The following is a 12256-nucleotide window of genomic DNA, read 5'->3' as shown; positions in this document are numbered from 1 at the left end:
GCACATTAATCTCTTGTGTGGGACCTTGTCGAAAGCTTTCTGAAAGTCCAAATATACCACATCAACTGGTTCTCCCTTGTCCACTCCAATGGAAACATCCTCAAAAAATTCCAGAAGATTTGTCAAGCATGATTTCCCTTTCACAAATCCATGCTGACTTGGACCTATCATGTCACCTCTTTCCAAATGCACTGCTATGACATCCTTAATAATTGATTCCATCATTTTACCCACTATCGATGTCAGGCTGACCGGTCTATAATTCCGTTTTCTCTCTCCTTCCTTTTTTAAAAAGTGGGGTTACATTGGCTACCCTCCACTCTATAGGAACTGATCCAGAGTCTATGGAATGTTGGAAAATGACTGTCAATGCATCCGCTATTTCCAAGGCCACCTCCTTAAGTACTCTGGGATGCAGTCCATCAGGCCCTGGGGATTTATCGGCTTTCAATCCCATCAATTTCCCCAACACAATTTCCCGACTAATAAGGATTTCCCTCAATTCCTCCTCCCTACTAGACCCTCTGACCCCTTTTATATCCGGAAGGTTATTTGTGTCCTCCTTAGTGAATACCGAACCAAAGTACTTGTTCAATTGGTCCGCCATTTCTTTGTTCCCCGTTATGACTTCCCCTGATTCTGACTGCAGGGGACCTACGTTTGTCTTTACTAACCTTTTTTTCTTTACATATTTATAGAAACTTTTGCAGTCCATCTTAATGTTCCTTGCAAGCTTCTTCTCGTACTCCATTTTCCCTGCCCTAATCAAACCCTTTGTCCTCCTCTGCTGAGTTCTAAATTTCTCCCAGTCCCCGGGTTCGCTGCTATTTCTGGCCAATTTGTATGCCACTTCCTTGGCTTTAATACTATCCCTGATTTCCCTTGATAGCCACGGTTGAGCCATCTTCCCTTTTTTATTTTTACGTCAGACAGGGATGTACAATTGTTGTAGTTCATCCATGCGGTCTCTAAATGTCTGCCATTGCCCATCCACAGTCAACCCCTTAAGTATCATTCGCCAATCTATCCTAGCCAATTCACACCTCATACCTTCAAAGTTACCCTTCTTTAAGTTCTGGACCATGGTCTCTGAATTAACTGTTTCATTCTCCATCCTAATGTAGAATTCCACCATATTATGGTCACTCTTCCCCAAGGGGCCTCACACAATGAGATTGCTAATTAATCCTCTCTCATTACACAACACCCAGTCTAAGATGGCCTCTCCCCTAGTTGGTTCCTCGACATATTGGTCTAAAAAACCATCCCTTATGCACTCCAGGAAATCCTCCTCCACCGTATTGCTTCCAGTTTGGTTAACCCAATCTATGTGCATATTAAAGTCACCCATTATAACTGCTGCATCTTTATTGCATGCACCCCTAATTTCCTGTTTGATGCGCTCCCCAACATCACTACTACTGTTTGGAGGTCTGTACACAACTCCCACTAACGTTTTTTGCCTTTTGGTGTTCTGCAGTTCTACCCATATAGATTCCACATTATCCAAGCTAATGTCCTTCCTAATTATTGCATTAATCTCCTCTTTAACCAGCAATGCTACCCCACCTCCTTTTCCTTTTATTCTATCCTTCCTGAATGTTGAATACCCCTGGATGTTGAGTTCCCAGCCCTGATCATCCTGGAGCCACGTCTCCGTAATCCCAATCACATCATATTTGTTAACATCTATTTGCACAGTTAATTCATCCATCTTATTACGGATACTCCTTGCATTAAGACACAAAGCCTTCAGGCTTGTTTTTTTAACACCCTTTGTCCTTTTAGAATTATGGCCCTTTTTGTTTCTTGCCTTTGTTTACTCGGCCTTCCACTATTGCTTTTTACCTTTCTACCATCTGTTTCTGACTCCATATTACTTCGCCCTATCTCGCTGCATAGGTTCCCATCCCCCTGCCATATTAGTTTAAACACTCCCGAACTGCATTAGCAAATGTTACCCCTAGGACGATGCCGGGGGACAATTAATCAGGTTAAATCTGAGATCGATGGATTTTTGCTCGACACGAGTATACGTGGATACGGAGCCAAGGATGGAGTTAGGATACGGATCAGCCAGGATCTCATTGAATGGCAGAAGAGGCTCGAGGGGCTGTATCTTAACTCCATTTACCCACCTTGCTTCCGAAACCCTTAATACCCTTATCCAACAAGTTATTTAACAATTAGTTCCTGGGATGTGGGCATCGCTGGCAAGGCTGGCATTTATTGCCTGTCCCTGACTGCCCTGGAGAAGGTGGGGATGAGCCCCCGAGAATTGAATGGATGAGGAGTGATGAGGAGGTGGGAGAGGAATGGGGAGACTTACTGTCTTCATACCAGCGAGTCTGGCAGGGGCTGGAGGCTGATCTGAGCTCGTGCCCTTCAGAATCTCCTCACTCCCAGTCCAACATCCTGAAAGGGAACGATTCGAGGTTAAACAACATAACTCAGTTCCCCCGTGCTCCCTCTTCCAGTCTCTCTCCCCCCCACCCACCCTACGTGTATCCTGTACGACCTAAGTCTTGCCGGCAGGTATGGGCACCTCACTGCAGTGCCTGTAATGTATGTACCTGTGAGGATGCTCACAGGTTTGTAGAGCTGTTGGGTGCCATTAACCAATCCAGGCAGCGGGCGGTCGAGGGGGTCGTTCAGCCCGACTGCCTGCCTCTCTTCCGCGGTTATGTTCGCGCCAGGGTGTCCCTGGAGGTGGAGCGCACGGTGTCCACCGGTACGCTCGCGGCCTTCTGCGAGAGGTGGGCGCCGGAGGGACTGGAGTGCATCATCACCCCCGGCAACCAAATTTAAATTTGATTGGTTACGGTTCCTTTAAAGTTTTATTTGGTAATTTGTATGTTCTAGTGTCCCTTTAATAAATGGGGCATTTGGCTTTATCTGTTAATTAAAATAGTTGTAGAGCTGTTGAGTTGGGACTGGCTTAGCCAATCACGTGGCGCTCACAAGACTCAATAAAACCCTAGCCAGTTGGGTTCGGGGGATCCATAATGAGGCAGGTGGTTGTGAGCCTGGTGGATGAACTAGTAATGTGTAGTGTGTTAAACCTTTTGCTAATAAACCAACTAGTTCTTAATAGCAATGTGTTGCTGTGAATTCTGCAGCATAGAAACAGAAAATAGGTGCAGGAGTAGGCCATTCGGCCCTTCGAGCCTGCACCACCATTCAATAAGATCATGGCTGATCATTCCCTCAGTACCCCTTTCCTGCTTTCTCTCCATACCCCTTGATCCCTTTAGCCATAAGGGTCATATCTAACTCCCTCTTGAATATATCCAATGAACTGGCATCAACAACTCTCTGCGGTCGAGTATTCCACAGGTTAACAACTCTCTGAGTGAAGAAGTTTCTTCTCATCTCGGTCCTAAATGGCCTACCCCTTATCCTAAGACTGTGACCCCTGGTTCTGGACTTCCCCAACATCGGGAACATTATTCCTGCATAGAAACATAGAAACATAGAAAATAGGTGCAGGAGTAGGCCATTCGGCCCTTCTAGCCTGCACCGCCATTCAATGAGTTCATGGCTGAACATGCAACTTCAGTACCCCATTCCTGCTTTCTCACCATACCCCTTGATCTCCCGAGTAGTAAGGACTTCATCTAACTCCTTTTTGAATATATTTAGTGAATTGGCCTCAACAACTTTCTGTGGTAGAGAATTCCACAGGTTCACCACTCTCTGGGTGAAGAAATTCCTCCTCATCTCGGTCCTAAATGGCTTACCCCTTATCCTTAGACTGTGACCCCTGGTTCTGGACTTCCCCAACATTGGGAACATTCTTCCTGCATCTAACCTGTCTAACCCCGTCAGAATTTTAAACGTTTCTATGAGGTCCCCTCTCATTCTTCTGAACTCCAGTGAATACAAGCCCAGTTGATCCAGTCTTTCTTCATAGGTCAGTCCCACCATCCCGGGAATCAGTCTGGTGAACCTTCACTGCACTCCCTCAATAGCAAGAATGTCCTTCCTCAGGTTAGGAGACCAAAACTGTACACAATACTCCAGGTGTGGCCTCACCAAGGCCCTGTACAACTGTAGCAACATCTCCCTGCCCCTGTACTCAAATCCCCTTGCTATGAAGGCCAACATGCCATTTGCTTTCTTAACCGCCTGCTGTACCTGCATGCCAACCTTCAATGACTGATGTACCATGACACCCAGGTCTCGTTGCACCTCCCCTTTTCCTAATCTGTCACCATTCAGATAATAGTCTGTCTCTCTGTTTTTACCACCAAAGTGGATAACCTCACATTTATCCACATTATACTTCATCTACCATGCATTTGCCCACTCACCTAACCTATCCAAGTCACTCTGCAGCCTCATAGCATCCTCCTCGCAGCTCACACTGCCACCCAACTTAGTGTCATCCGCAAATTTGGAGATACTACATTTAATCCCCTCGTCTAAATCATTAATGTACAGTGTAAACAGCTGGGGCCCCAGCACAGAACCTTGCGGTACCCCACTAGTCACTGCCTGCCATTCTGAAAAGTACCCATTTACTCCTACTCTTTGCTTCCTGTCTGACAACCAGTTCTCAATCCATGTCAGCACACTACCCCCAATCCCATGTGCTTTAACTTTGTTCATTAATCTCATATAGATTCCACATCATCCAAACTAATGTCCTTCCAAACTATTGCCTTAATTTCCTCCTTAACCAGCAATGCTACCCCACCTCCTTTTCCTTTTATTCTATCTTTCCTGAATGTTGAATACCCCTGGATGTTGAGTTCCCAGCCCTGATCATCCTGGAGCCATGTCTCCGTAATCCCAATCACATCATATTTGTTAACATCTATTTGCACAGTTAATTCATCCATCTTATTGCGGATACTCCTTGCATTAAGACACAAAGCCTTCAGGCTTGTTTTTTTAACACCCTTTGTCCTTTTAGAATTTTGCTGTACAGTGGCCCTTTTTGTTCTTTGCCTTGGGTTTCTCTGCCCTCCACTTTTCCTCATCTCCTTTCTGTCTTTTGCTTTTGCCTCCTTTTTGTTTCCCTCTGTCTCCCTGCATTGGTTCCCATCCCCCTGCCATATTAGTTTAACTCCTTCCCAACAGCACTGGCAAACACTCCCCCTCGGACATTGGTTCCGGTCCTGCCCAGGTGCAGACTATCCGGTTTGTACTGGTCCCACCTCCCCCAGAACCGGTTCCAATGCCCCAGGAATTTGAATCCCTCCCTGCTGCACCACTGCTCAAGCCATGTATTCATCTGAGCTATCCTGCGATTCCTACTCTGACTAGCACGTGGCACTGGTAGCAATCCCGAGATTACTACTTTTGAGGTCCTACTTTTTAATTTAGCTCCTAGTTCGTTTCGTAGGACCTCATCCCTTTTTTTACCTATGTCGTTGGTACCAATGTGCACCACGACAACTGGCTGATCTCCCTCCCTTTTTAGAATGTCCTGCACCCGCTCCGAGACATCCTTGACCCTTGCACCAGGGAGGCAACATACCATCCTGGAGTCTCGGTTGCGGCCGCAGAAACGCCTATCTATTCCCTTTACAATTGAATCCCCTATCACTATCGCTCTCCCACTCTTTTTCCTGCCCTCCTGTGCAACAGGAACCTGTCCAGTCCCGTCAGAATCTTATACGTTTCTATGAGATCCCCTCTCATCCTTCTAAACTCCAGTGAATAAAGGCCCAGTCGATCCAGTCTCTCCTCATATGTCAGGCCTGCCATCCCGGGAATCAGTCTGGTGAACCTTCGCTGCACTCCCTCAATAGCAAGCACGTCTTTCCTAAGGTTAGGAGACAAAAACTGAACACAATATTCCAGTTGAGGCCTCACTAAGGCCCTGTACAACTGCAGTAAGACCTCCCTGCTCCTATACTCAAATCCCCTCGCTATGAAGGCCAACATACCATTTGCCTTCTTCATCGCCTGCTGTACCTGCATGCCAACTTTCAATGACTGATGAACCATGACAACCAGGTCTCATTGCACCTCCCCTTTTCCTAATCTGCCGCCATTCAGATAATATTCTGCCTTCATGTTTTTGCCACCAAAATGGATAACCTCACATTTATCCACATTATACTGCATCTGCCATGTATTTGCCCACTCACCTAACCTATCCAAGTCACCCTGCAGCCTCTTAGCGTCCCCCTCACAGCTCACACCACCACCCAGTTTAGTGTCATCTGCAAACTTGGAGATATTACCCTCAATTCCTTCATCTAAATCATTAATGTATATTGTAAAGAGCTGGGGTCCCAGCACTGAGCCCTGCGGCCCCCACTAGTCACTGCCTGCCATTCTGAAAAGGACCCGTTTATCCCAACTCTCTGCTTCCTGTCTGCCAACCAGTTCTCTATCCACGTCAGTACATTACCCCCAATACCATGTGCTTTAATTTTGCACACCAATCTCTTGTGTGGGACCTTGTCAAAAGCCTTTTGAAAGTCCAAATACACCACATCCACTGGTTCTCCCTTGTCCACTCTGCTCGTTATATCCCCAAAAGAATTCCAGAAGATTTGTCAAGCAGATTTCCCTTTCATAAATCCATGCTGACTTGGACCGATCCTGTCACTGCTTTCCAAATGCGCTGCTATTTCATCCTTAATGATTGATTCCAACATTTTCCCCACTACTGACGTCAGCAAAGAACCCATGAAGCAAATACATTACACCGCCCACTCTGTGTGTGCGCGAGCATGGACGCTGCGAATCCACGGGATATTCAACCGTGGCGGGGGCAGAACGGCCCACAGCTCAATCCGCCCTCGCTCAGGATCCACACTTTCCAGCACAGATGGCTGGGTGATGATCAGGCTCAGAGACAGCAGGTTTAACGTCTCCTGACCACGGGTGAGGGAGCGGGGAGGGGGTGGGTGCAGAGACACCGGGGCAGTTGTAGACTTCCCTCACTGCAGTTCTGCTCACGAGTCCGAGGTTCCGCCCCTGAATGAAATGTGCTTTGCAGCGATGCCCCCACAGTGGAGCAGCTCCCTGGCGACGACGGCTGAGCCTCACATGGGATGGTAGTGAACAGCGGACCAGTACCGCGGTGAGAGTCAGCGGACAAAGGGAAAATCCCACAAAGCTAATCATTCAAAGAAAAGACTTGCATTGATATAGCGCCTTTCACCACCTCAGCACATCCCAAAGCACTTTACAGCCAATTAAGCACTGTTTGAGTTGGAATGTGGGAAACGCGGCAGCCAATTTGCGCACAGCAAGCTCCCACAAACAGCAATGTGATAATAACCAGATAATCAGTTTTAGTGATGTTGATTAAGGGATAAATATTGGTCAGAATACCGGGGATAACTCCCCTGCTCTTCTTCGAAATAGTGCCATGGGATCTTTAAAATCCACCTGAGAGATCAGACTCGTTTAACGTCTTATCCGAAACATGATCCTCCGACAGTGCGGCGCTCCCTCACTACTGCCCCTCCGACAGTGCGGCGCTCCCTCACTACTGCCCCTCCGACAGTGCAGTGCTCCCTCAGTACTGCCCCTCCGACAGTGCGCCGCTCCCTCAGTACTGCCCCTCCGACAGTGCAGCACTCCCTCACTACTGCCCCTCCGACAGTGCAGTGCTCCCTCAGTACTGCCCCTCCGACAGTGCTGCACTCCCTCAGTACTGCCCCTCCGACAGTGCGGCACTCCCTCAGTATTGTCCCTCCGACAGTGCGGCGCTCCCTCAGTACTGCCCCTCCGACAAAGCGGCGCTCCCTCAGTACTGCCCCTCCGACAGTGCGGCTCTCCCTCAGTACTACCCCTCCGACAGTGCGGCGCTCCCTCAGTACTGCCCCTCCGACAGTGCAGCGCTCCCTCAGTACTGCCCCTCCGACAGTGCAGCGCTCCCTCAGTACTACCCCTCCGACAGTGCGGCTCTCCCTCAGTACTGCCCCTCCGACAGTGCGGCGCTCCCTCAGTACTACCCCTCCGACAGTGCGGCGCTCCCTCAGTACTGCCCCTCCGACAGTGCGGCGCTCCCTCAGTACTACCCCTCCGACAGTGCGGCGCTCCCTCAGTACTGCCCCTCCGACAGTGCGGCGCTCCCTCAGTATTGCACTGGGAGTGTCAGCCTGGATTTCGGTGCTACATTTCTGGAGTGAGATTTGAACCCATAACGTTGTGACTCCGAGGCGAGAGTGCTGTCCACTGGGCCGCGGCTGAAACTGCATTAAATTCTTTATAAAAATGAAGAATTACTGATGTAACTCACGAACTGCAGATCCCTGATCTTGATCCTGGAGTCCTGTCGCGGTGATCTGGTGAAAGAGAGAGGGTGTCAGGGTAAGTACCTGTCTGTCAGCGTGCTCGGCCTCGGGTCTGACTGTACAACTAGATATTAGCACCGAGGCTGAATGCATGGTCCTGAGGCATAGGGCCAGAGGGTCCCAGGGTCTGTGCTGTTTGCGAACCCCACATCGGGGGGCAGTGGAGGCACGAGAGTTAGTCTCAGTACCGCGGGGTGAGAGAGAGGGCAACAGGATTCCTGATCTTAATCGCTAATGCCCCACCCGCCCGCCACTGGAAAATGCACACGGGTGTAGGTGTGTGCGTGTGTGACTGCGTGTGCGCATGAGTTTGATAGCGTGTGCATGTATGTGTGAGCGTGTGAGTGTGAAGATGGGAACCAGACTCGGATGGGCTGTGAAGCACTCAACAGTTGAATATCATGCTGTAACGCACCGTCTGGGCTCACGAATGAAGGATGGGCACCAGGGGGCAGCATGTGCCCGTGAGCTGCCCCTCAATTACAGTCAGCACCCTCGGGGGGGGGACAGTGGGGCGGGGGAAGGTGACGGGTGGGGTTAGGGGCAGCAGGGCGGGGGGGAGGGGGAGGTGATGGGTGGGGGCGGGCAAGGGGGAGGGGGAGGCGATGGCTGGGGTTAGGGGTAACGGGGCGGGGGGAGGGGGAGGCGATGGGTGGGGGCAGGGGGGAGGGCAGGGGGGAGGGGGAGGCGATGGGTGAGGGCGGGGGCGGGGGGGAGGGGGAGGCGATGGGTGGGATTAGGGGTAACGGGGCGGGGGGAGGGGGAGGCGATGGGTGGGGGCAGGGGGGGAGGGCAGGGGGGAGGGGGAGGCGATGGGTGGGGGCGGGGGAGCAGGGCGCGGGAGGTCAGGTGGGGGCGGGGGAGCAGGGCGGGGGGGTCAGGTGGGGGCGGGGGAGCAGGGTGGAGGGGACAGACGGGTGAGGGGTAACGGGGTGGGGGGGGAGGGGTGTTGTGAGGACACACACAGACAGACTTGGTCCGCAGGCAGCAACACAAAAGCTGCACGATTTCTGCGCCGGGCAATGAAGGAACAGTAGTGAGAGACTCACATCCTGTGAAGCTCGCGGTGATGTCTCATCGAAGTCTGAAGTCTAAAACAAAGCAAGAAAGATCGTGTGAAACCCAGACTGACCCCCGACTGACCCCAGACTGACCCCAGACACCTCAGACTGACCCCAGACACGTCAGACTGACCCGCGACTGACCCCAGACTAAACCCAGACACCTCAGACTGACCCCAGACAGAAGCCAGACTGACCCCCGACTGACCCCAGACTGAACCCAGACAGAAGCCAGACTGACCCCCGACTGACCCCAGACTGAACCCAGACACATCAGACTGACCCTAGACAGAAGCCAGACTGACCCCAGACTGACCCCTGACTGAACCCAGACACCTCAGACTGACCCCAGACAGAAGCCAGACTGACCCCCGACTGAACCCAGACAGAAGACAGACTGACCCCAGACTGACCCCAGACTGACCCCTGACTGAACCCAGACACGTCAGACTGACCCCAGACAGAAGCCACATTGACCCCAGACAACCCAGACTGACCCCAGACACCCCAGGCTGACACGAGACTGACCCAGACACCCCAGACTGAACCCAGACACCTCAAACTGACCCCAGACAGAAGCCAGACTGACCCCCGATGTCCCAGGCTGTACCCCGACTGACCCCAGACGGAATGTGTGAGCCGCGGGCTGTTACCGAGCTATAGGCCGACTGTCCGACCCGATTGAGTTTGGCCTGCAGATTCAGGAGTTGCTCCTCGAGCCGGAAGAGTTGGATGTGCAGCTGGTCAGCCCTCTCGCCCTGCTCGCGGATTAGCTTCCGGTACTCATCCTTCTGCTGCAGCGTCTGTGAGTGCAACTTGTGCAGGTCTTCCCGCATCTTCAGAGCCTGTGGACCAGTGTACAGCACGGGTTAGATACAGAGTACAGCCCCCTCTACACTGTCCCATCAAACACTCCCAGGGCAGGTACAGGGGGTTAGATACAGAGTAAAGCTCCCTCTACACTGTCCCATCAAACACTCCCAGGGCAGGTACAGCACGGGGTTAGATACAGAGTAAAGCTCCCTCTACACTGTCCCATCAAACACTCCCAGGGCAGGTACACGGGGTTAGATACCGAGTAAAGCTCCCTCTGCACTGTCCCATCAAACACTCCCAGGGCAGGTACAGGGGGTTAGATACAGAGTAAAGCTCCCTCTACACGGTCCCATCAAACACTCCCAGGGCAGGTACAGCACGGGGTTAGATACAGAGTAAAGCTCCCTCTACACTGTCCCATCAAACACTCCCAGGGCAGGTACAGCACGGGGTTAGATACAGAGTAAAGCTCCCTCTACACTGTCCCATCAAACACTCCCAGGGCAGGTACAGCCACGGTTAGATACAGAGTAAAGCTCCCTCTACACTGTCCCATCAAACACACCCAGGGCAGGTACAGGGGGTTAGATACAGAGTAAAGCTCCCTCTACACTGTCCCATCAAACACTCCCAGGGCAGGTACAGCACGGGGTTAGATACCGAGTAAAGCTCCCTCTACACTGTCCCATCAAACACTCCCAGGGCAGGTACAGCACGGGTTAGATACAGAGTAAAGCTCCCTCTACACTGTCCCATCAAACACTCCCAGGGCAGGTACACGGGGTTAGATACAGAGTAAAGCTCCCTCTACACTGTCCCATCAAACACTCCCAGGGCAGGTACAGGGGGTTAGATACAGAGTAAAGCTCCCTCTACACTGTCCCATCAAACACTCCCAGGGCAGGTACAGGGGGTTAGATACCGAGTAAAGCTCCCTCTACACTGTCCCATCAAACACTCCCAGGGCAGGTACAGGGGGTTAGATACAGAGTAAAGCTCCCTCTACACTGTCCCATCAAACACTCCCAGGGCAGGAACAGCACGGGGTTAGATACAGAGTAAAGCTCCCTCTACACTGTCCCATCAAACACTCCCAGGGCAGGTACAGCCACGGTTAGATACAGAGTAAAGCTCCCTCTACACTGTCCCATCAAACACACCCAGGGCAGGTACAGGGGGTTAGATACAGAGTAAAGCTCCCTCTACACTGTCCCATCAAACACTCCCAGGGCAGGTACAGCACGGGGTTAGATACCGAGTAAAGCTCCCTCTACACTGTCCCATCAAACACTCCCAGGGCAGGTACAGCACGGGTTAGATACAGAGTAAAGCTCCCTCTACACTGTCCCATCAAACACTCCCAGGGCAGGTACACGGGGTTAGATACCGAGTAAAGCTCCCTCTACACTGTCCCATCAAACACTCCCAGGGCAGGTACAGGGGGTTAGATACAGAGTAAAGCTCCCTCTACACTGTCCCATCAAACACTCCCAGGGCAGGTACAGGGGGTTAGATACAGAGTAAAGCTCCCTCTACACGGTCCCATCAAACACTCCCAGGGCAGGTACAGCACGGGGTTAGATACAGAGTAAAGCTCCCTCTACACTGTCCCATCAAACACTCCCAGGGCAGGTACAGCACGGGGTTAGATACAGAGTAAAGCTCCCTCTACACTGTCCCATCAAACACTCCCAGGACAGGAACAGCACGGGGTTAGATACAGAGTAAAGCTCCCTCTACACTGTCCCATCAAACATTCCCAGGGCAGGTACAGCACGGGTTAGATACAGAGTAAAGCTCCCTCTACACTGTCCCATCAAACACTCCCAGGGCAGGTACAGCACGGGGTTAGATACAGAGTAAAGCTCCCTCTACACTGTCCCATCAAACACTCCCAGGGCAGGTACAGCCACGGTTAGATACAGAGTAAAGCTCCCTCTACACTGTCCCATCAAACACACCCAGGGCAGGTACAGGGGGTTAGATACAGAGTAAAGCTCCCTCTACACTGTCCCATCAAACACTCCCAGGGCAGGTACAGCACGGGGTTAGATACCGAGTAAAGCTCCCTCTACACTGTCCCATCAAACACTTCCAGGGCAGGTACAGCAC

At 51.4% G+C, this 12256-nt stretch overlaps 1 protein-coding gene across 4 annotated transcripts in view; it reads right to left on the bottom strand.

Moving 5' to 3' along the window:
* card9 (caspase recruitment domain family, member 9) overlaps positions 1–12256 on the bottom strand; it is a 41686-nt gene that overhangs the window by 3992 nt on the left and 25438 nt on the right. For all 4 annotated transcript variants that reach the window (XM_070863654.1, XM_070863656.1, XM_070863657.1 and 1 more), the window contains 4 exons: positions 9982–10173; positions 9317–9358; positions 8213–8258; positions 2330–2415 (listed from right to left, as the gene is read on the bottom strand). In XM_070863654.1, coding sequence (XP_070719755.1) covers positions 2330–2415; positions 8213–8258; positions 9317–9358; positions 9982–10173 — 366 coding nt within the window. The remainder of the gene's footprint in view (positions 1–2329; positions 2416–8212; positions 8259–9316; positions 9359–9981; positions 10174–12256) is intronic.

This window comes from Pristiophorus japonicus, chromosome 20 (genome assembly GCF_044704955.1).
Source record: "Pristiophorus japonicus isolate sPriJap1 chromosome 20, sPriJap1.hap1, whole genome shotgun sequence".
Lineage (NCBI taxonomy): Eukaryota > Metazoa > Chordata > Chondrichthyes > Pristiophoridae > Pristiophorus > Pristiophorus japonicus.
This window is presented reverse-complemented; position numbering and strand designations above follow the sequence as displayed.